The sequence below is a fragment of the Cygnus olor genome, chromosome 16 (genome assembly GCF_009769625.2).
Source record: "Cygnus olor isolate bCygOlo1 chromosome 16, bCygOlo1.pri.v2, whole genome shotgun sequence".
NCBI lineage: Eukaryota > Metazoa > Chordata > Aves > Anseriformes > Anatidae > Cygnus > Cygnus olor.
Genome location: NC_049184.1, coordinates 8,267,804 through 8,292,992, shown reverse-complemented (window position 1 = coordinate 8,292,992; position 25,189 = coordinate 8,267,804). Strand labels below are relative to the sequence as shown.

The window sequence follows — 25,189 nt, the reverse complement described above, 5'->3', positions numbered from 1 at the left end:
TGCATTTAAGACTTGCAGATGCTCCTGCTGTTGTCTCACAAAGTCCATCCCTGTTTGCAAGCAGACCAGATACCTAGCTTGCAGATGTGCAACACTGAGCTAGAAATTCTCAAGAAAATTTGGCTCTGAAACCTGTCAATTAAAAAGGGAAATGCGGAAACTAGCAATAATAGCGGAAAACAAGGTTGTACAGCTGGTGAGGGGTGTCAGCACAATCAGTGCTCATGGTAGAAAGAGGTTGGCAGCCCCTGCAGTGAAGCAGAGCATGGCAGGGATGGGACCTCTGGTTTCTCACTGTGCTAATCCCCTGTGGGGCCTGGCAAATCACTGCATCTCTATGCCTTGGCTTCCCCATTTAAGAATACTTCCCTCCGTCTGCTCTTCCTATCTCTTGCTAATAATGCAGTTCTCTATATACTACATTAATATTTAAATTCAAGTACATATGTCCAAGATTCAAAGATCTAAATTCCAGAGTTCCTAAGTTCCCTCTTTATGTGCATATGTTGTATCTGTTGGTGACCACCTATAGAATCTTAAGGAATTCACCCTTCTTTTTGACTCTGCTGTCAATTTATCACTCAGTTACCAGAAAACATAGCTAAGCAGTGTTGCAGACTTTGCTTCTGCAAAGAGATTTGCTGTTTACACAGTACTGCAAAGGTGAACCAATGTTTTTAAATCCCCACAGCCAGAGATTATGCAAACTGCAGCTGCAGGGTTTGTTTTATCTGAATACTGGAACATGGATTGATTTAGACTTGATTTTCAAACTTTCTCAGTAAGTGGTTATGTATTTGGGGCCAGGCTCTCAATTTGTAAGAGGACATGAGTTTAGAAATAGTTCAAGAAAAAAAAAATCATTCTTTCACATGCCTAATGCGCGTGGTCTCAGTGGTGGTCTTAATGGCTGTGGTTCCCTGTACCATCACAGGAATTGTGTTTGGGTGGGTAGCTGGACTGCTCACGCACAGCAGCTAATGGTATATCTGCTCATGTTTTGCATGCAGAATTGCATATGTGCCATTCTGAAAATGGCAGTTAACTACCCCCTCTCCCAAATTTGACTGTTATTGATCCATGGATGAAGTGTAGAATGAATTAATTTTGTTTATGCAGAGGTGAGCTGATGATTCTGATCATGCCACAAATTTCCATTTTGTTTAGAAACCCAATCAAAGCAGCAAACCGAGCAAGAAAAGTCTCCTTGTTTTCTGAATGATGTTATTTGTTTATCTGCCAAAGTGCTTTGCATTTCCTCAGGTCACAGACCAGCCCATGTCTGGCTATGTTAATATTATAAGAGTTATGCAAAAGTAAAGTTTAAGAAAAATCTTTCAACTGAAAGAAATAGGATCTTAAAATCCCAAAATAGAGTATGGAAAGGTACACATCATGTCTGGCTTCTCTTTCCCCTTGTGGCAAATGTGACTCAAAGGTGTTGGTTTTTTTCCAGCTCGATCCGTATACAGTTTGGGGGAGTTTTATTGTGAATAGCTCACCTTATAATACACAAAATTATTTCCTTCCAGAGTTCTCTATTCATTCTCACTCTCTCAAAACTGAAATCCAGATGAATTCTTTTTCTTCACTGAAACAAGTGAGAAAGATGGTAAGAAAGCACCTTGGCACAGTGCTGGTCCCCTGCTCTTGTCTGTGGTGAATCTCCCACTTCGCCTGAGTGAGCAGCGAAGCGTTGGGCGCTCCCCTTGGGCAGTTGCAGCTTGCTGCAGTGCGTGCTGGGCTCTCCCTTTCCGAGAGATGAGCAAAAGAGTGGAGTGGGAAACGGAGACGTTACAGGGGCTTGGTTGTTGCTGAGGAAGGAAAAGATGAACATCAGAGTTGTTATTTAAAAACATCTTAAGTCTTTGCTTCTCTGTAGGGTTCTTTCAGGGTTGCTTTTTCTCCTTCTTTGTGCCACCAAAGGAAGGATCGGCTTTCTGGTTAAGTTGTAAAGTAGCTGCCTAGCGTGGCGGAGGTGAGTGTTTGTGGAGAGTAGCAGTCTCTCCCGGTTCAGTTTTGAGGAAAGGTGTATCTGAAACAAAGCCCTAATGTGTTCTTTCATTCTAGCTCACAATGAATTTCTCTGTATAAAAATGCAGCACAAAATATTAACTCCTTCCTGTCCTCATGAAAAAGGGTTAGCATCACTATTGCCCTGTTACAAATAAACAGAGAGGTTATATGACATGACTAAAGCTATATAGTGAATTATTGGCAAAACTGTGTGTAAAACTCTGACTTTAATGTGCCTGGAGCAGTTCTGTGAGCTGTCCATCTTCAGTCGTTGTTCCTAAGTCATCCTGATGTATTCTTAGCATATGAATGATAGATGGAAATGTTTATGCTAAAAGATCACCTTTACTTATTATCCTTTAAAATGTAAAATATAAACAGTTAAGATAAGGACGTACACTTTTAAATTGGGGTGCCTGATGCTTTCTTGTATTTTTCTCGTTGTATTTGCTTTTTATAATGCTATTTTGATTTTATGGTGATGTCATCCCAAAGCATTGTCATAATGTCATAAATTACCAAGTAATTACCTTACTTTCTTCCACTGATCAAGCGATTTATTTAAAGTCTTGTTCTGTGAAGGACCAGAAGTTCTTTTACTTTGTGTTTTGTACCCCCTTGTCCCACTGGTGACACAGATGTTACCATATGAACAGACAGTCGACTCCTTTCCTTTTTTTAACTATGTATACATTTACACAGACACACAACTACGGACATTCTTATTATTAGAAGACCAGGAATAGTTTTTACCTTGGGAACTCACTCTATACATGAGGAAAAACACCACTTACAATTAGTTTTAAAGTTGGCCAGTTTTAAAACCTGTGTACGTTGCCAGTTCTGTTACAGCTGCTACTGACTGTGCTCACTTGGGGCAAATTTTCTTTTGTAATTTATTACCTGTTTTCTTCCATTCCAGTCTCCCATCAATAACTCTGGGGTTTTGCTCTGCCAGTTTGTAGACAGAACGAGTGCTGTGTTGCTGTCGCTGTAGCCACTGTTCCAGTCCAAAGAGTCCTCTTGTCATCCCAGCTGGATTGACAATTATTCCATCAGGCATGACAATAACCATGCTTAGTACTTAAAAGCTCCTCCTCTCTTCTCCCTCTCCCCTTGTAAAGACAATATGGCCTTTTCTGATACAATGGCTTTTCACTGAAGGCCAGGAAATTTTGGATTTTGAAAGTATTGTGCTTAGGCTGGGTTTCAGTATGGCTCCCAGAGCACCTGGGCTTAGCAGGCCTCCTCATGGGTAAGCAGGGGATAATTTGTACATTCAGGTCTGTTCCCGATAGATCTGTCATTGTGACCTCTGACAGCTTTAGTCCTCTAACTTTTCACCTCACTCGGCACATTTCTGAATCTCCTCATGGCCGTCATTCTTGGCAATGCTGCTCCTTCAACACCAAGACTTGCCCTTGGAGCCCAGCTCTGCTCCTCCGCCACCTCGCTCTAAGAGCCTACCAGCACATTGGTGCAGACTTGGATCCTTTTTTCCCTCCTAACAGCCTACTGAAGTACTTGTGTGACTGAGTTATTGTAGGTGTATGGTCTGTGGCAGGGACGGGTTCTGTAATTCTTTCACGCATGACCTGTTCTCAAGGCCTGTTGGCTTCAGTGGAGGTATTCATGTGAATGGAGGCTGCACATTTGGGCCCTTGGGTTGCAAGATCTCTGGGGCGTAGACCCTGTCTTTGTGTGCCTTGCAAATATGTGCTAGATAATAATGATAGCTCAGAAGAGTGAGTGTCGCTTTACATTTGCCATACTGAAGGAAGGCTGCCAGGATTGCATTAATGCTGCATGTGGTCCCCTTCCGGGGGTGGAATTAGTCCTTCTGTGCAGAGATACCTCCTGCTGACTGGTTAAAAAAAAAAAAAAAAAAAAAAAAAAAAGGTTTGGCCATGAATACCATTAGCTTAATCTTCCTTTTCTGTGATCTTCCAGTACTATTTGCTTTGTATGGCTTCATCAAGGTTTTGTATGTGGACAGAATAATTGAAAACAAATTCAGTGAGTCTCAGACCATAAAGTTCCCTTTCAGCTAGATCATTGGCTATGTGGTAAATAAATGTCTGTTTTTCATTTTTGGTTATGTGAAAAATTCAGAATGGTTTGATTTGTGATTTTGAATGTTAATAGAGAAGAAGATATTTCCTTGTCTCCTGGCCTATGGAGAAATTCTGGCTTTATTGATTCTCTTGCAGCAAATACTGTTTAGGAGCATGTCATTTGGTACAGAAGAGTCTGTTAATGTCTTTGAACTGTAGAGGTCCCCACCTCTAAGGTCAACCAAGACCTCCTTGTGTCACAGAACAAAAAGGCCATCTCTACCTGTACAGATAGTATTTTAGCGTAAGGCAAGAAAAGTGGCTGAAGGCGAATCATCCTGAGGGAAGAATGAGTTGCAAGGAGCAGTGACTCAAGCCCACATAAGTGATTTCATGAGAAAAAGAATATATTTCCTATTAAGACTATTTAAGAATCTTGCAGACAGAGAGCTTTGTAGCGTAGAGATGTGGATGTTAAAAGGGAACATCCTCCCTGAGGGAAGAGGCAGGTGGGCAGAAAATACAATGCTGTGAGCATTTGAGAAGCTGATGCTGGCATTTAGGACTGGATTTGGGAAGTCTGGGAAAATACGTTCATAACTGGGTAGAAAATGAGAGGACAAAGAGAAGGGCAGAGCTATGAAGATGAAGGCAGGCATCTTGTGTCAGTTGTGAGGTAAACAGGGAAATGGGACAGCTGTAGAGTTTGCGCCTTGCACATGCCAAGGCCGGAGAAAGAGACGTGACAGGGATTGTTAATTTCTGAAATGTTTATACATAGTTTAACATTTCAGTTCTCAAAATCACAGACACAATTGCTAGATACCTCCTGTTTAGGGTTTTTAAAAGTATTTTTACAGCAGTTGAAGAAGGAATCATAAGCTGTGCAGAGGCAAAGTCATTTTACTGTACGCTAGGCTGGACAGACACCAGGGTTTACAAGTTGAATGTCACACAGGGCCCAATTCAAAGACCCCTAACTCCAATACCTTTAATAAGGTCTGTAGAAGGTACAATTTATACCTGCAGGAGTGTAAGCAGGGGACTCTGTTCTTGCTGTGTTTCCTGCTGACGGGAAGCAGGAAGCCATGCCCAGGGCTGCAGGTGCAGGGGACCACCTCTGCTTTTACAGCTTTATCCACCCCACAGAGAAAAATCTTTTGAACCTCATTTAGGATTCAGTCACTGCGAAATACACAAAAGTACTAAAAAATGTACCTTTTGAGGGTATTTATCAAAACATTTTGGAGACAACCAACAAATTTCTGGTAATGGAGAGCTTGTCTGGAATTTTTTCCTTCTTGATATATCTAGTATTATAACCATTATTTTCCATTAACTCCTTTCCCTGGTACAATGTACAAGAAAGTACTCTTAAGAGGTTGTCTGTCCCTGAGAGCAGGGAAGAGTCTGTACTACATGTGTAGTTCTATCTATCTATATCTCCATGTCTGTGTAGATGTCTGTAGATCTGTTTAGTTTCCTGAAATGAGAGCATTGCAACCCCCATGTGTGATAATAGATTTTTAATGTCTTGCCAGCTTCATGGTTACATGGAGAACAAACCCTTGGGTCTTCAGATCTTCATTGGGACAGCAGACGAACGGATACTTAAACCCCATGCTTTCTATCAAGTCCATCGCATTACAGGAAAAACTGTCACCACCACGAGCTATGAAAAAATCATAGGCAACACCAAAGTTTTAGAGATCCCACTGGAACCCAAAAACAACATGAAAGCAACGTAAGCATTTTTATTTTTATTAGCAAAGTTGTGGCATGTTGAAATTCCTGCTCCTATGGAAAGCAGTCACTTAAATGAATAAAGATGTCTGCTCTGGAAGGACTCCCCTTTCCAAAGCATGAATTTAAGACTCTTTTTACAAAGGTATGAACAGACGGTTACAAGCACCTGGTTAAAGCTGCTCAAAGAGTTACCATGTATGCACTTTTGCTATTTGCCCCAACTGCTTCAGGAACTGCACTATAATTGCCAGTCATATTCAAAGTTAGAATGGCTTGGTATGGCACTGAGGAAAATGAGACATGAATCTCAAGTCCATAAAGTCCATATGCTGCAGGGACACAATGAGAAACAAGGAGCAGTAAGTAGACAGTGCATGAAAAGTGTACATTACATTTTACAACAGTTAACGGAATAGAAAACATCTCTCCTGAACTCAGCCAAGTGCTCTGGCCATGAAATCGCACTCTCCTGTTGTAATAGTTTACCAGAAAAGCAAGTACAGGCACATCTTTAATGTATTATTTCTTCCAGTTTTATGAAGGCAGAGGGATGAAGTGGGCACCAGTCTGAAACTTTGGGCTTGAATGTGTGCCAGGCAGCACGAGAGTGATTGCTCTGCAGAGGGAAGAGCTGTATCTCCATCCTTCAGAGGATACTGACAAACTTGGCAGAGCAACTATGTTTTTAAGCCCCCCTACTTCATCGCAAAATCCACATTCTTTCTTTGTATATCTTTTTTTTTTTTTTTTCCCCCAGAATATATACCTCATTTCTCCCTTTCTTTCAGGCTTATCCTTCCCTCTGCACCCAAGGAAATAAATAAAAGCCCACATCTCAAATTTAAGAAGCCAAGTGCTAAATGGAACGTGATTGTCTGTTCCTAACAAGTAACCATGGAATAATAAAGCCCTGCACATATACAGTGGTGAGGAACAGTGTGGGTGTAGGAAACAGCTCGGGGTGTATCCTCACCAAATGTGATTTTAATTCATATGAAATGTATGGTGTCTTTCAAGTTGATATCAAACCAGTTTGGCAGTGCCTGTTAATACTCACTGCACTCTCTGAGGACTGTTGCTGAGCTCAGACCCTGTAACTGTTAATTGGTGCTTCTTCTTGCCCGGGCTCTGCTGTAGACAAGTTTGCTAGGCTATGCGGGGCTCCTGAGAAGTTAACCAGTGTGTATGTACTGGTTAATGTTAAGTAGCAATGCTGGTTTCAGCAGCCCTCATCCTCTCATTGCCGTTCAGCCCTGTCCTTCTCCTGACATCCTCCCTTTGTGAAGGGCTGTGGTGAATGGGAGCAGAGAAGAATCTTCTTTGCTACCAGGCTGTGCCTGCTCTGAATAGTTTGTATGTTTGGCAGCATCGACTGTGCGGGGATTTTGAAGCTGAGGAACGCGGACATTGAGCTGCGTAAGGGCGAGACAGACATTGGCAGGAAGAACACCCGCGTCCGGCTCGTCTTCCGCGTGCACATCCCCGAGTCCAACGGCAGGATCATCTCTCTGCAAGCAGCATCAAACCCCATTGAATGCTGTAAGTACCTCCTGAGATTTGCAGGCAGCCAGTGTGGGTGTGCATATGGGGCTTATATGCATCCTGCCTGTTTGTGCAGGAGTGTGCACACTGCCTGCCTTCCCGGGAGTGGTCATATTTGTAGTGGCGGCACAACCAGAACTTGTTATCTACAAGCTGGTGGTTGGAGGCTTTGAATACAGACATGGGGTGGCAAATGAAATGGAGAACAGGTTGGATTTCAAGGCTTGAGCGCATACTGGTTGTTGTTTTTTCTAGATGATGGTGCTGGGGAGTGTGCAGCTCAGGAGGCTGCAGCTGAAGGAGGGAAAGCCCAGGTTATTCTGGTATTCCCCTGAGGGACAGAAGAAAGCTTGCAGTTTTGATTTCTGGGGAGCAAATTCTATAAGTGTGTAAACTGAGAAACCTGCACCTCCCACTCATTTTAACGTACTGGATCCTGAGAAAGACAGGCCTCCAGCAAGGTGCCCCCAGGGTCGAAGTCATTTCTGGAAGGGCTCCACCCACTGCGCTGGTTTATGTGCATCCTGTGATGCTTTTTGTTGATAAATGGTGCCTTTTCAGTGGTTTGGGGATTTCACAAATACAAAATGAACAGTTTTCCTGTCCCTTTGCTGAATGACTCACCCCTTTAGCAGAACCTATCTTGCCATAAGTTATGTGAAGAAAGTCATTGAAGAGTTTCTCGTGTGTATTTATTGAGATGCAGGCTTTACTTAAATAACAACTACTTATTATAAGAGAGGAGCCAATTTTGGATTTAAAATCAAGACAAATTGTGACTAGTGAATTATTGAAAAAAACAGTAGAAGCGAATAAACAAGGCAAGACTAAGGAGAGGATGATGGATATGTATGATCTCTTGGCAATTTTTTTGAGAGGATACCAACTCTCAGCATTTTACCATCTGTGTGAAGGCTCTGGGCACTGTGATGGGAAGGGAGAACAGTGGGGGTAGCCACAACCTGTCTCCACAGGAAACAAGATCCTCTATGGGACCAGGTGCCTGAAACAATAGCAGCCTCCACCCCAGATATGTACCTGCTGAAACAAAGGCCTATTTGCTAAAGGAAACATTCAGTAAACTGCAAATATTGTTGATAAGAAGGGAATCGCAGTGAAGGATCACCTGGCTTCTCCCTCAATTTCTTTTCCAAGTGAAAGCAGCCCATGTCTGCCTGCAATGGGGACTTACTCGGGTGGGGGAACTCTGGGTGTGACTTTTACATCCACTGTACAGATAACCAGCGTGGGTCCAGAGCGGAAGGTGGATGGGCCCTGGGTTGTGTGTGAGCCCACCGATCACACCCGTTATTCCAGTCTCCTACAGTAAAAGCAAACACTGCTTTCAGGAAGAGTGAGCTAGGCATTTCTAGTACCCACGACAGCACACTGTATTTGTGCCCATCATCAAAGAGCGTTCAAGCAGAAATCCGGTCACGGTTTACAGAATAAGATCACATTTTCCGAATGGTATGTGCACACCTCATTTGCCTGTGCAATGACTGCTATTTGCAACGGCTTGTTTAAGATGTCTAGGCACTTATTCTGAGATGTGTTTGCTTTGATGAGTCCTAGAGGCATAAAAGAAGCCAAGAGTCAGGTTATTAGTTTGTGGCTTATTTATAAGTTTATTATAATTAAATTGAAATTAAGAAAATGTTGGGCTGCTTAGCAGACAACAAAAGACATATGAGAACTGTGCTTTTCTGAACTCATGGAAATAGAGTATAAAGTAACCTGGAGAAGTAAGCCTCTTCCATTTAGAATGTATGTTACACATTTACAGTGTTTTTGCACTTCGCTAGCACTTTCTGATCACAGCCAGGTTCTAGGAAGAAGGTTAGAAATATTAATTGGTTCAGCCAGCGCTAGTAATGCAGGCTAAATCACACTAGAGGTCATAATCTAAGTTTCTCACAGACAGCACTGAGATAAGCCCAGGAGACCTGCTGATGAGCCCTGGTGTAGCAGAAGGGGCATGCTGGGACTTCGAGACATTTTGTCCTTGCATCCCATCCCCCCCCTTTCTGTGCTGCTGGGATTCTCTGTTTCATCACTGTTTGCTTTTCAGTTTTTTGACATGGCCACTTGGGAGCCCTTGTCCCTGGAGCCTCTCTCCTGAGATCTCTCCTGTCTGGTAGCTGTTAATAACATCCCACTGGGAAACCCTCAGTAAGTAGCAGCTTTAAGATAACTGGCCTCACCAGTGGGGTTCCCTCGAGAGCGCTGTTGCTACCAACATCTGAGTGCTCTCCTCAGCAGAAGCAGATCTCAGCTAAACACTCCCACTGGTGTCAGCAGATCATTAGCTGCAATGAAGCAAGAACGGCGAAGTATCTGCTTTTCTAGGGGGCGATTTGGTTCCACCTCATCTGCGTCACATTCAGCACTTGACAGGTTTTAGGAGGGGATTTCACAGGTTCAAAGAATCATCCGGAGCAAGTTCCTCCCCAGGCAGCTGTGTGGGAGGACCATGGAGGTGCTATGTTGTTAAATGATCAGTTATGCCTCAAAATGGACCTCATATCCAGACATGCCTGCACATTCAGCAGCTTGCAGCTTTTCCCTCCTTTTGCCTGTTGATTCACTCTGAAGCCACTGAGGAGACAAAGGCATTTGAAAGTCCTCTGATAATTGTAGCAACAGGCTATCACTCAGGTAGGGATAAAAAAAGCCACTGTCTTTGAGGTGTGGTTCTGGAAAGGTGAGAAAAATCTCTTTTCCTGGTCATTGTTCCACGCTGACACCCTGCAATGGCAGCAAGCCCACAGGAGCTAGGTGAGTTGTCCCCGTAATCTCAGCCATTGGGTCCGTGCAGCATCATGCAGCATGGCCCCACTCCCTGCCTGTGCATGTCTGCAGGGTTATTCCTGCTGCAGCTGTACATGTCCACATGCACATCCCTGACTGTGCAGATCTGTTTTAGGCATATGGTTAACTCATGAGGGTGAGCTCTTGCTGGGACAGGCAGGGCTCGCTCTGAACCTGGTGCAGAGGCAGGGCAAGAATGCTCCAGCAGCACGGGGTGCAGGTGCTTGCATGTGAGTATCCCCTGGCCACCATCCTGTGCTGCAGTAAAGAGCTGCTGCTCAGGCATAAGCTTCTTGGATCTGAAAACTTGACAGAAATGACCTGAAGTCTGAGTCTAAATGTGAATTCTAATCTCTCAATGTCTTGAAAATATAATTAGAACTAAGCAGTTTGCAATCACAGTTCTTTGGTGCCAAAATACAATATTGTCATCAGCACCGCAGCATGTCTGAAATCTGAGTGGCTATCACAGAACTGCTAACACACAGAACTAACTCACTTGCTGTGACACAAGGGATTGAAGGGTTACAGAGTTAACTTGTCCCTTCACATGCAGCCCTAATAAAAAGCCACTCAGTGAATTGCCGCAGAGGGTTTTTGGTATTTGCAGACCTGATCATTATTCTCAAACTATTCAGACAACATCTGCAATATTAGTTCTGTTTGTTTCCTTTGATTTGCTGTTCAGTGTGAGCTGAGGCTCGTTTCTTGGTGAGTATCGGTGGAGTCATGTCTCTACTCCTCAGCTGAAATATCCGTGGAGCAGGAAAGAAGCAGCATTGAAGGGATTTCAGAGTAGCCACATAAGCACCCGTTAGGCTGCCTGGTTTACTCCATGCTGCTGGCAACCAAAAATCGCTCTATGCAAATGTCTTTGAGATGTGAATGTAAGATGAGGAGTACCACTCATACTGTGTCACAGTTTTTATTCTAGTGGATTGTGCTTAAAGCTTCCCAAAGTGTCTCACAGTTCTTGTTTCATATAATCCACGTTTGCTGAAACTAAACTGTGCTCGTGAATGCATTAAAATGCAAATGATGGCACTTGGCATGAGAGAGAGAAAGGTTCTAAAATCTTGTTCTTATAATAGATATTCCACGGTGGTAAAAACAAAACAAACAAAACTTATTACTAAAGAACAGTGTGTCCATCCGAGGAATTTAAAATAGTTTCTATTATTGACAGTATTTTGTTCCATTAAATTGGGTCAAATATCTAATTTCCCTTTAATCAATTTCCCTGGAAGTTTCCTTTATTTTTCTCTCCTTCTAGTAGATTTTCCCATCGTATTAGACAATCTGAGCCTATGATACTTGACACATTAATAACTACAGAGGAAAGAGCTAGTCATTCAAAAGAATGTTGTCTTGGCAAAGCAGGGAGTGCTTTTCCTCGGCCGTGAGTTGTGCTGGTTGGAATACAACGGCAGGCAAGAAGCAGGTCTGGTTTACCAAAATAAAAAAGCAGAAGCAAGTGGTCTATTTGCCCCTGAGAGGTGCCCATTGCAATTTTACCCAGAAGCAAGATTATTGTGAGAGTAGCATGGTTTCCAGATGAATTAAAGGAATTTTTTCCCCCTTTCATTTCAACTTCAAGACAGCCATGCAGTTTGCCATAAATACAGCTGACACAAAACCTGGTGCCTTTCATAAAGTAAAATTTCTCTCTCCTAATTTGAAGTTAATTCTGACATCCTTTGCCACTTTTAACATGCCATTGAAAGATTTTAACCTGAAAAGTCTGTCAGAAGGAAAATGCTCACCCTTTTTGCAGTAGTGCTGCTGGTAAAAGCAAGCGACCCAGCTTATTACGCAGACCATGGATTTCTGAGCATAATTTAAGCTCAGCAGATCTCCTCCACAAGGGATTAAAGGGAAATGCTGTGCATGCCCGCAGAGATGATCGACAGAGAAGTGAACCGAGGCCATGGTTTTCCTGTCATTAATCACATGCTGTTTTGGTGAGCTGGCTGCAGTTCATAGAAAGTATCATACTTATCTGACACTGCTGCCATCAGTGCTTGTCACTCCTCCTTCGCAAGGGCATCATGAAATAAATTATGTGCAGAGAAGGAGGTGGAGAAAAGCCCTCTATTTTTGGTGCTTTTTTCTTGGATGGCTCTGTACAAACTGCTGATTAAGTCTTGCTGGCAACAAATTGGAAACTGTTGTCATCCCATATGGGGGTTCTTCTTTTGGTAGCATTTGAATCACATTTTCAAGGTTTCACATCACAAGGGCTGGGAGTTTGCTTTATTTACTTGATTCTCACTTAAGCCTTCAGCTCCCCAATACTCCTACCAGGAGGTAATCCTCCCACGCCTCCAATTACGAGGTTGTTCCTCGATGGGGTGCATTGCTGGTGCCTGCCTGCCTGCTAGAGATGTCTCCTCTCCTTGGTCCTCCCCCAGCTCCCACGCTGCAGCTCCCCGCCCTTTGCTTCTGTGCCCACCCTGAGAGCTCAGGGTGCTTCAGCAAGTGATGAATGGGATCAGAGTCTCTCAGGACGTTAACATGTTGGATAGGCACTGGGCACAGGAGCACTGCTCCTATCAATCCTACCGCAGGCAAGCAGTTCACAGTAAATAAACACAGTGTGACAAGAGGAAAGAGATATTTACTTTGGCTCATTAAGGTTTGCACTGAGGTGGAAGAATTAATCCCACAACAAATTATACTGCTGTTAAGGCTCTGCTATTGCTTCTAGAGTTTGGGATTTATTTATTTATTTATTTAACCATCAGACAGGCAGCTCTACTTGCCCTTCTCCAATCCAAGAGGAATCAGTCGCTTGAGCCAAGAGCCTCTGGGGGTTTGGAAAGACGTGTTAGGGGCAGTGAGTCACGGCTCAAAGGCTTCCAGAAAGCTGAGTGAGCCCAGGACAGGGTGTCCAAAGAGAGACCTGGACATTTGGCCAGGGGGGGACCGCTGTGCTGGGATGCAAGTTCTGACCTGCCCCCCCCCCCCTTTTGAATATCCAAGTTTTAGTTTACTTGGCTTGTGAAGGCAGTTAGAGGTAATTAGGGGTAATGCTAGCTTTGTCCTTGCTGCGCTGCAGGTGGTCCTCAGCCCTGCTCCTTGTGACCACCCAGAATAAGATCTCTCCTGAACTGCGCTCAACTATAGAGTCAGTTATAGGGACAACACGTCAATTTAAGCTCTGGATCTGGTGTTGCAGGTGTCAGGTGGCATGGAGAAGCTATTCTTTGGCCTCTGCTTACACAGAAGTCTGCATGGAGGTCTTCAGTCAGTCCGCAGACTAAGATATTGAGAAGCTGTGCTAATACATGGGGGCTATGGAGTATCTGCTCTGCAAGTGACCGTCAGACCCACTGCTCTGCGCAGAGTTCACAAGCCTCTTCCTCCCAAGAGGCAGATCATGTCAATTCCCTGATCTGGCCCTTGCTCTTCTTGCATATGCAGGGAGAAAGATTGCCTAGACGGTTCCTCTCCAGAGGCTGTTAAGATACATTTAGCTTCAGTTAAGACTCCTCATAAAACGAGTCAGCCTTTGGGCAAGACAAGGCAGTGCTTGGAAGCTCTCCAAATCGGTGGAAGGAAACATGATGCTCAGGCAGGGCCGGAGCTGCTCATCAAGGGGATGTGTGGAGGAGCACTGATGGGGAGCAAGAGGGGCTCTCAGGCAGAATTGCGATTCCCTAAGGGGCGCGTACAGGTAACACTCCCCTGGGGAGAATTTGGAGCCACAATAGATGTATCCAAGTAGTCAGTTGTCTCAAAATATCCCTTTTTCTTCCTCGAAGCCCAGTAACCTCTGACAAAAAAGGAGTGATTGTAGGTGCTGTGAGCAGGTGGGGAAGCAAGAAACACCACCTCCGAGCCTTGGCACATTTCTTGTGGTCAGCCTGCAGGCTTGTGCATCCCATGTGCATAACTCAACCCACCAGCCCAGATGTTTAGGCCGTCTTTACGCTTCCTCCACCAGCTGGCACAGGGATGGGGACCAAGGGGACAAGCCTCATGGCCTGGCAGTGACATGCAGGCCCCTGGGTGCTGTGGGCAGGGGAGGAGGTGCAGGGGCCACATCCCTCCTGGCTGGGGGTGCCTGGAGGTGGTGCAGTGGCTGGGACAGCAGCTGCCTTTCTCTCTCTCATGTCACTGTGCACATTGTGTTTCTTGGCACTGTGCATCCATGACATCTTGATTTGCAGACAGTCAAATAAAATAGAAAAATAATGTCCCCTGTTAATAGGTTGACACACTGCTTCAGGCCAAGTGTGAGTATTTCTATAGCATTTGCTTTGCTGCCTTATGTCAGTAACTGTTGCTATTGAAAGTAAACACCCCAACTGGTTAAATCAACAGCGTTTTGTTTATTCAAAGCTCATAAACTCCAGTAGCTGTAGGTCACTTTATGAAGTGCCAACCCCTGGGGGAAGAGAAGGAATAGTGTGAAATTATTGCATGCAGTCCACCCATCGTGAGCCTTAGAGGAAGGGGATTTATTGGCAATTAATATTTCTTGCAGAGAAAAATAAAGTGATCCTATTGAGGCAGCTCCATGCTGAACCTTGAGCCTCCTTTTTAGTGAAAATGGGAAATAGGGGGGTCTCCTTGCAGACCTGGGGGAAAAATAAGATCTTGGAAAATGAAATTTTTTAATTTTTAAATTTTCTTACAAAATGGTTTGCAAACCACCCAGTGGGAGAAGAGTGCAGACAAAACATGCAGTAGGAAGCCTGATGCTCAGTAGGTACCTGAATTCCTCCACCTTTAGCCCATTCCTCCCATTAGCATGATGTCTGCACTGTGAAACTCAGCTGGAAGATTTCTAAATGACATTGTTCTGCTGCACATCTAAAGCAGATGTGGGTTTTTACACCTACGGGTATGACTAATTCTGGGCCTGGGTGAAAGCACTTCTGGAGATGCCAGTAGCCTGCTTGTGCTGTAGCTGTGCCTGAATGTAGCTTTGCACCAGCCTGGCTACTGCTGGCCAGCATGGGGCTGCATCAGGGAAATCCCAACACTCCTCTGCCCACTGCAGGCTTCCAGGCAGCACTGCTTGGCTGCCCAGCTCAGCTGAGGAGAGCAGCAGGGTTTGGGGTTTCTGAGGAGCATGGATGCACAGGCTCCCCAGTGAACCTGCTGTCCTCCCCAGCTCCCTGGTAGGTTGCAGCATACACAAACACTGCGCTCTATGGAAGTTGGATAGAGACTTGGTTTTCGGCAGTGATTTCCAACTTGCCTAGTTCCAGATGTATTTAAGATGAGTCAGATGGTTATTTCCAGGCTAAAATTTGTCCTTCCTCATCCTGAAAAAGCCTTGAGAACCACTGGTCAGTGGGATGTCAGGTACAAAGCTCTCTATTAAGACACTAAATCTGCAGAAGACGTAGTTTAATCTGCAATTTTGACAATTTGAGACACTCTTGAAGTGAAACTTGTGGATTGAATAGGAATAAAGAGCATTCAGGGCAAAGTTTAAATACATTTTCTCTTGAGTGTTGTAGACATGGTTTTGGTTATTGCTATTTACTTGTAAGCCTTTGAGGTTACAAACCTTTGTGATAAATCCAATTATGAACTCATCAAAAGCATGAGTATTTAGGGATAGGAATTAATCATGGAGCCATGTGAAAGAAATTAGCAGCTTCTGTGAAAATAATCTGAATATATATTCTTAATTGGCAGTATCTTAGCCCAGCTGTTGTAATATATTTGAGGGGAACAATGAGTCATAAGGTTGTTTTAAATAGATTTTAAAAAATGCCTCTCAAACGGCACAAGAAAGTTACGAACATTGACTTATCTGTATTTCTAACGAGAGAAAAGCCTTGTTCCCCTCTCCCACAGACACCTGTCTACACGGTTTAACGTTTATGTTTTCCCACCAAATACCCCAGCTTTGTTTTTGATGCAGTGAAAGAGTTTGTGCAGCTCTTGCTGCAGCCAAGAGCTGTTGGATTTTCGGCTCTCTGAAGGTTTCAGAGCAGTAAAAGGGTGCCTGGACCGCAGCCTTGCCTGTGTGCAAGTGGAGGCCCAGCACTGAACATACAGGTTAACATTTCTTTAGTTTTGGCTCAGTGGTGAATGGTGTTCAGTGAAGGGAAGACACAAACGCTCGGGGTCTCTTGGGAACAGGCTCTTTGTCAGAGAAAGTTAAAACCCAGCCAAGGCAGCTGTTAAATAGATGAGCGGCATCCTCTGGAGGCCTTTCCAGTTGGGGTGGATGAATCTGGAGGAGTTTGAGTGCAGGTCATGAACTCGCAGTTCACCAGACCCGAATTGCTGCCCACCTGGTCTGCTCGCAGGGAAGCTCTTGATATTTTCCAGCTGTTTATGTTGCAGGGAACAATTCTCGCATCTTCACTTTGTTCAGCTCCTGCTGCTTGTTAGCAAAGAGTTGAAACAGGATCGTAGGGGTGGTAACCAGGACTCTCCAAAGCTTTCCTGACCATGCAAATGGCCATTTTAATGGGTTGAGAGGACCAAAGTCGGAGAGATGGTGCTGTCCTGGTTTTCTGACTGATGAGGAAAAGAATAATAAGGCTGGGGCCTGCTTGTACACATGCAGCTTTGTGATTGCCCCTCTGGTTGTGTGTGAGGCCTGCTCTGTGCACATGGAGACGGTGATTCTGTTGGCAATCAGACTGTGCCAGGCCCAACATTGGGCCTGGTCTCTGTGAGAAGCATTGAGCTTTTGTAGAAAGGGTTTATTTTTATTTTTTTTCTGAAGGAATTCAGTGTTATTCAGTGGAATCCTCTCTGCAGGTGGAATTTTTGGGCTCCAGGACTGTAGTGTGCCTGCACTTGAAAATTTGGCTATTTATTTGGAAACAGACATGGGCAAGTTCCAGCTCATTCATCCAAGCTGTCCTTTTTCAAGGACAAGGAGTAAGGCCAGCACAGCTGAATCGCTGCAGCCAGCTCCTGAATGTTTCCAAATAAAATGCCTTGAGTAAGTTTATTTTTCCCTCTCAAACCTAAATTTAGCACCCTGGAGAAGCTGCTTTGGCAGTCAGTGGATGGTAACGATGACAAGATCGATCTGTGGATAGTTCTGGGAAGATTTGGAAAGTGCTGGTAAAACAGAGTTGATTTCATTCATGTCTGTATTTTGTCCACAGCCCAAAGGTCTGCTCATGAACTTCCAATGGTTGAAAGACAAGATATTGACAGCTGCCTTGTGTATGGAGGACAACAGATGATTCTGACTGGACAAAATTTCACAGCAGAGTCCAAGGTTGTGTTTACAGAGAAAACTTCAGGTAGGGCATTTTTTTTCTTCACTTTCCCTAATGTGATAAGGCAAACCTGCAGTACTGTTGTGTCTCATGATATTGTTCTAAGATTTTTGCTCGTGAGTAACTCTACTCCAGTGAGTAATCCCATTCAAGTTCTGCCAAGTAAAACCAAATCTCTTGAGGTAACCTTGTGAGTAAAATTAGCCCTGGGAGCTCACATCTGTATCGTCGGCCTTGCAGGCACTGTTGGAAAGTAAATCAAAGCCATGTCATGGGGAAGGTTCACAAGAATATAGACATTGGGAATCAGCAGAAAAAGGGTACATTATCAAAGACATTAAATGACCGTTACATGTTCCCTTATGCTTATTTGATCTCATGTTTTGTAAACATTACTATAGAAATAACAATTGAAATGACCATTTTTATTGAAGTGAACTATAGGCAGAGGTTGGGGCTTCTGTCCTTAGAAGTCTGTGAGAGAAAAATGTGTGTAATATGTATTTTGATATCAAAGTAAAATTATTTTTATACACATATTGAGACACAAGAACACATTACTGCATCTTCCATATTTTTTCAGATATTTTCAACATTGATAGTTTCCACATTGATAGTTTTCATATCACTTCTTAAAAAGAACTCTTTTAAGCATAAACAGAAATATATATTTCCCCACAGTGTGAAGGGAAACAGTGCCTCCACAGGCAAATGAAATTCAAGCCTGTGAAACGTGCTGAGATTAAATGGAAAATAATCCAAAATGTCACAAAACACATATAAAAATATATTTTATTGACTAAGGGCCTGCTTCTGTAAAGCTTCTTTCTCTTTCAATTATCCCCAGGCAGGCAGCTGCTCAGCTCTCTGAAGGATTTGTCTCTAACTTTACCACATACCCCTGAAATACAGTTGAAATTTGCACTACTTCCACGTGTACAGGTTTGCATCACCTCAGCATTGCCATTGCAGACTGAGGCATCAGGTTAAATCATGCAGCTATCTAAACCTCTGCACACCCATGCATCTGTCCTGCTGTCTGTGCAGGCTGGCACTGCACAACCATGTACACCAGATACATGAAGAACTCACAAAAGGAAGGCTCAGACTTGTAGCAAAACAAATCAAATTCAATTCAGAGAGAAAAGTTCCCTGTTATAGCACAGTATTTTTTTTCCAATAGAGCTGCATGTTTTAAAATATGTTTTGCCAATTTTTGGGGGTATTATTGCTAGCTCTTGAGCAATCACAAAGAGGGAATGACTAGCAGATTACAGATTATCTCTCTTCTCTTTTCATCTTGGCTGTTTATTTGCTTAACTTGCACAGAGACAATACAAGATGGTCCCAAGCCCTAGTTGGTGTTGGATGAATATAAATAATAGGAATAATGACTGGTTACTGGGAGTTATTTGGTTGCCTAGCATCACCTCTACTGCCTTTGCTGAACTCTCTTCATTGTGTTTTCACAATGGCATGCCATAATAAATACCACTTGATTTCTGACTCAAAGAATACCTTACCCTAGAAAATATGCTTAGCATGGTCTAATGGTTCAGGTGGGCAGCAGAAATCCAGATTTTCTTGTTTACAGGTGGAAACACAAACAAATGCATTCTGCTGTAGTTAGTTACCTGTTTACTCAGAGCAGAATTGTTTCTTTTCTAATATCATATGCATACAGGCATTTCCTCTCACCTCACTAGGCAGTATGTGTATTTTATTGGATTTCTTAGGGCTTTTGCAAAATGACATTTGTTTCTTTGTAAATGGTCTGGACTTGTTTAACTTACCCTTCATTAGGCTTGATTTTTGTGTTTGGAATAATGTGCTCTGCAAGGATAATAACAGCATCCGGGGATCAGAAAAGCATCTTGCAATATGAAAGACCAGACTCTGCCATCCTTTACTCCTGTTTGTTTTAGTGAGACAAAGGACTCTGCAGTACAAAAGAGCAGCAAGAGTAAAAATAATAATAATAATAATAATAATAATAATAATACAAAAAGTAAAAGAGCAATTTAAATTTAAACTTCACAGTCCCTTTGCATTGCTAAGAAAACACACTGTTCCTAAGTTTTCTGTCAGTAAACTAAGGCAGAGAAAGCCTAAGCAATATATCCAGTGACTTGCAAGAAGGGATTTAAGAAATAGCATCACCCAAGTGAACAGCATGTGGGTGATTTATGGGGTAATGCTTTTGGCAAAAAGCAAGTCAAACATTAATATATGTGGGCATCAGCTGGTGAAGTGGGGGAACAAAAACCATGCTGGAGGTCCCACTTTCTTCCCACAGCTCCAGCAAGCCATGCTGTTTCCCAGCAAGAAGGAGAGCTGCTAGGCCACTAGGCCTCTGAACTGTGAAGGTTCTGATGAGCCTGTGCAGTCAGAGCAATTTTCTTGGCACCCTTTATTTCCTTTTAAGACCATGTATTAATTCCTTCCCACTGTGCTGCCACTGTTCCGTCGATGTCAGCGAATCGTGAAGGTGCATGGGAACATGCTTGGCAGCCCGCAACGGTACCTGTCCCAAGAATGTTTTGCAGTAACTAAAGGAGATGATACACTAAAAAAGAGGTAGCTCTTAATGCCATTTCGAGGAAACATCTGAAATGCCCAGCCCCTATTTCCATATGAGAGCAGAGAAGGCTTTGGCTGGAACAGATGTTAGAAAGTAAAAAGAACAACAACATTTTCCACACTAAATCTAAAGCTTTTCTTCACTGCTGGGGAAACTGCATTTTTTTGTTTCTTTTTTTACCTCCTGGTAGTGGAGAGCCATGGCTTATCCCAGCAGCAGTGCCCAGTCTGGAGCAGAGATTTGCATGCCGGTGTTCCATATCCTGCACTGCTCCCTGGCCATCTCTGTGGTCAGTCTCAGGCTGCCGGACTTTGAATAAATGATTGGCAAAGGGGGAATTTAGAGGACGGGAGACCTGATTCAAGGCTTTGGTCTGGATGAGAAGTGTGTGCATGGTGGTATGTAGTGTGTCTAGGGGACTCTGCGCCATGCTGCAGGCTTGATAGCTCTCTGTGTGTCCATGCACCATGTTATAATGTAGCAATGCCTCTTGCAGATATGCCATGAAGTGCTTTTAATGTGAAGATTGCTTTCTTTAATAGGTGTACATTAAGGCAAGGAACGTTAAAGCTTATCTGGATATGCAAATCACACAGGGGCTGATGTGACTTCAACTGACTGCAGTAGATGGAGAATTAAGCCTTTGTGCATGGCTTGTAGAGGTTATCAAGTGTCCCAGAGAGCCTGAAACTTAGGATCTTACACATCTGGGACTTTCAACTTCTCCCTTTATAAACTGTAGACTATTTTAATTATTGCCGTGGCCTTACTTAGTTGTTGTTGCATTAGACTACAGGAACACAGAACAAAAAGGGCTGGTTCTACAGCCCAGTTCTCAATTAGAAATGTCGCTGGGTGGAAGGAGGAGGTGGATATTGCACTCACCTCGGAGAGCTCGCTCGCTGCAGCTCCTGTCTGCACAGCACTGTGCAGAAAGCTCTGATAAGCTGCTCAGCAGCAAACTAAGCCACAATAAACATTCTGGTGGGTGGATAGCACGCTGCTCGCGTGACCCTGCCATTGTCGCGTCCTCTCCCAGCTCTCAGCGCTGCCCCAGGGAGCCTCAGAAAGAATTGTACCTCTGTGAAGGCAGGAAGGTGCACCACCTCTCGGGGAAATGCAGTTTTCTCTGAGTTTCTTTTTAATAGCTCAAAAGCCTTGTCCGTGCTAGAAAGTGGTGTTTGATTTCCCACTTTTGACACCAGTTTTAGCTCTGCCAGTAATGGCAAGGGAGAGAGCAGCAGTGTGGAAAAGCATCTAATAGCTTTCAGCATGTTGTACTCTGCAGAGGGCCTTGGCTAGGCTTGTTTGCCTGGTGTTTAAGATGAGAGTAGCAAGACTTTTTTTTTTTTTGTCCCTTAAAAAAAAACTCTGTGCAGCGAGATGTTCTCCTGTTCAGTGTTTCACAGACGCTCTACCATCTGGGTGTACCTTGAGCCTGGGGTCTGGATTAGTGTCTGCAACAATCCAGGTGCTGAGATTGAAGTCTCTGTGACTTACACAACTGAGTAAACTGCTCTTGGGTCTCACTGTTGTAAATTAGGTTTTACCCTTCAGATGAATGCTCAAAACATACTTCAGTTTCCTGTGGATTTTGTAGGCAATTCTTCACTCACTATTTTCGACAGAGAGAAATGTAGAACTGCTCATACTTGTGACCAAAATACAACATGCTCCTAAGAACAATAATGAATACTTTTTACTTCTCTATAACATATGTATATTTTCCACTAGAAATACCTGGAAAATAAAGAATATTCCCAAAATTACGCTGGGATGTCATTATGAAAATAGCTGCCTTTTTGTATTATACTAAAACTAGTGCAATTAACTCGCCACCAAGAAGTCTGTAAAAGACTCATTTTAGGCTTGCGACAGGAAATGGCAGCAGGAAGCGAACTGAAGGGGCTGGAGCTCAGTGCTTTGTCTGTGAGCAGGGGGATAAAGCACTTGTGTTTGAACTGCTGATGACTAAATGACATTAATTTTCTTAATGATAAGGTTTACCAACATGCAAGCATTATAGTTTTATGTTCTTTTTAAGGTTACTTATTTCTGATGAACAATTGTAATGCTCAGCTGCTGTAGGGCAGAGGAGCTCATGAATTAGAGTCAGGACAAAAAAGCAGAATTGGGTTCAAGGAGTTAGAAGATTTGAACTCAGAGAAACCTAACTGAGCGCATCTGAATAAAAATAGGTCAGGGGAAGCAACTGGATGGGATTGTACAGAGAGATTTTGGAAGTGCATGTATTCTTTCAGTTGTGATCTGGAAGAGAGAGTTTGGAAAGCAGTCTTGTGGCTGTTAAGGGTTTTGAATATGCTAAAGGTCGAGGGTGTTAGTTAGGGCCTGTATCTTACAATGCAGTAAAAAAAAGAAAAAAAAAGGTTTGGAATCCCCCTTCTTATTTGTTTTAATTATCACGTAATAATTTGCAAATCAGATGCAGTTGGTTGCATTCTGTTTATTCCCATTTGTGTACTGGTTACTGCTGCTGTGCTGTGAGTGATAGAGAAGTTTCGTGTTGGTCCAGGAGAAAAGTGCAAATGGACTGTGCTTTCCCCTGCCAAACTCTTATGGTGGCCACATGGACATCATGAATCATCGCTAGGACAATGTGGGTGGTGGAGGAACAACCCAAACAGAAAGCGTACATCTTTGGAGTAGATCCACCATAAATCTTTCAATTCAGCTACACAGTGTAAAGAGAGGAGGTGGTGCTCTCTGCACCCTTTGAACTGATGCAGCTGTCAAGGGCGCTGAAGCATGGACACTCAAAGTCCATTTAACAAAAATAAATCCTTCCAGCCTCTAGATTCAAGCAATGGAGTTCTAGTTTCTTTTTCCCTTGAGTTCCTTTATGTCTGTCTGTCACCTCAGGGATGTTCTTATGACTGTGGTTTCTTAGGACGCTAATAGGTAGAGCAGGTGAACATACTTGAACATCTGCCAGTTTCAGGAGACCTCACCGCAGGGCAGGATCAGGACTGCTGTGTTCAATGTGCACACCCAGCTGCACTGGAAATTGGTGTCCGTGGCAAGCTGAAGCTTTCGTCTGCACAGTGTGCAAAATGGAGGTGGGCTCTCTTTGCACGTCCACCTATACTAACTGCAGCGCGTCACGTGCGCAGAAGCACTTATGTTTTTGCCATGGCTTGCCTATTACTGAAATAACAATAATGCCAATAACTGTTCTAATGATATCTCTACTTCTTTACACTGTCTCTCTGATTTCCAGCACTTCTGTACATCTCTCATTGCAGATGTGCTTTATTTTAACTCTGGGCAAATCATTTCTTTGAAATATACTCCTTTCAGTTTTAAAAGCAAACAAGCAGGGATTGTTTTGTAGGGATTTTGCTCTTAGACTTGCACTTCTCAGTATTCCTTTTGCATTGCAAGCTAGCAGATTTTGAGATTTACACTCTCTAGAAAAATTCTTGTTTATAAAGCACAAGAAGTTGGACCCAATTATGCTATCAATCTGAGTCCAGAGTCAGTGTTGCTCCAGACCCAGGAATCCCAAGGCACATACTGTCTGACACTTTATTATGAGTAAAGCCCCTATTGCATGTTCTTATCTATGCAGTAGATGCCTTTTACAGCCCATACTTGTTTTAATTGTGTAAGTTGATATGTATCTGCTCGAAGTCAGTCAAATGACTTGGAGTATGAGACAGTCTTTTGGACAAGACAATTCGCTGTAGAAAACTGTGATGGGAAGGCATTATGACACATATAATGTGAAAAGAAGGTGGCTTGTATATTGGTTTTGATAATAGTGAGGAACCAGGGTTGAAGATTAGAATCTTTTGTGGGAGATGTGAAAGGAAACTGTAAGACTGGCAAGAGTAATGTTCCCCTATCCTGTTATGTCAAGTCTGAAATTTCTCACCGTGCCCTAAACAGGGAACTAGATGCCAGTTAGTAGTCTGACAATTTCGTGAATGATCAAAAAAATGTCCTGGGGAATGCAAAAAGTAGCAAACTATTTTCGACAATTATCTCTTTGAACTTAATGATGCAAAATTAATGATGCAATTTACTCAGACAAATTAAAGATAAAAGAGAAACCTAAAACCTTTTAAAACTTTCATTTTTTTCTCATATCCATCCAACAGAGATGTTTTCTGTCTGAATCCAGCAAATAACCGTAAATCTTTCATGCAAGCTCCAGTTCTCTTACTGAATTTCTAAACTAATGAACTGAAAAAGAAGATTTAAGTTGTGGAGAACTGAGGGGAACAGGACATATCTTAGAACCTGGATCCTAACTCAGCCACACACACTGATGAACATCCATTACAGTTTAGGTTTTTAAGGTATCTTAACCTGAGACAAAAGCCCAGCATCTGGGGAAAAAGCAAAGAAACAAACTACTGTGGTTTTCTTGTTTGTTTGTTTGTTTTTATGGAAAAGTCTGAGGAAGAAAGCACAAGTCTTTGGGAGTAGTTACAGAGTTAGCAAAAGCGAGAGTGGTACTGCAATCTGAAATTATTCCATTTGTTTGCAACACGAAGTTCTGTAGACAGTATATGAAATATATTTGCTATCTTGCTCTTTCCTTAGTAGTTCAGACAGCACACACGCACCACCACTTTCTCTGCTCTGCTCAGTTTGTGGCTGGAGTCTAGCATTTAAAGCTGGGTGCTGGATCCACTCTAAATCGACAGAGCGATGGATTGAACCAGTGGAGTACATTATTGATCTCTGTGTTGGGAGGCACATCTGATTTTTACATTAGCTAAAGGTGATCACCTTACAGGTTAATCTCCCGTCCTTATTATGCCTTGCAGTGCAGCACATTTAAGTGGCTGCAAACCAGAGCAGAGGACCTGCTTGGTAGTTGTTCATGCAAAAAGGTGTCAGAACTGAGGAGGGTCAGGATGGTTTTGTTTTCTTTGGGTTTCTGCTCTGTTTGCTCTTTCTAAGCAAAAGAGGAAGGCATACAGCAAATCCCATCATTTTGAAGAGTGACAAGTGTATAAAATAAGGCAGATTTGAGTTTTCCCTTTTTTGCTATGTAGATGAAAGGGTTTCAGGGTAAATGTGACACCTGCTTTTTCTTGATATTGCTGATGAAAGCCCAGCAGATCTTTCTGCCCACAGGTTTACCCCATGGCTGAAATGTGCTGCCTGCCCCAGGTGTTCTTGTAATCCCTCAGGACAATTGTTAGGCATTAAGCTGGGGATCTCAGAAAAACACTGCAAAACAGGAAAAAATCTAAGGA

General features: G+C 43.1%; 1 protein-coding gene across 7 annotated transcripts in view; it reads left to right on the top strand.

Annotated features, from left to right (window-relative positions):
• The window catches only part of NFATC2 (nuclear factor of activated T cells 2), a 109,147-nt gene that overhangs the window by 39,816 nt on the left and 44,142 nt on the right, over window positions 1–25,189 (top strand). For all 7 annotated transcript variants that reach the window (XM_040575534.1, XM_040575530.1, XM_040575531.1 and 4 more), the window contains 3 exons: window positions 5,612–5,814; window positions 7,183–7,355; window positions 17,261–17,401. In XM_040575534.1, the coding sequence (XP_040431468.1) occupies window positions 5,612–5,814; window positions 7,183–7,355; window positions 17,261–17,401 (517 nt within the window). The remainder of the gene's footprint in view (window positions 1–5,611; window positions 5,815–7,182; window positions 7,356–17,260; window positions 17,402–25,189) is intronic.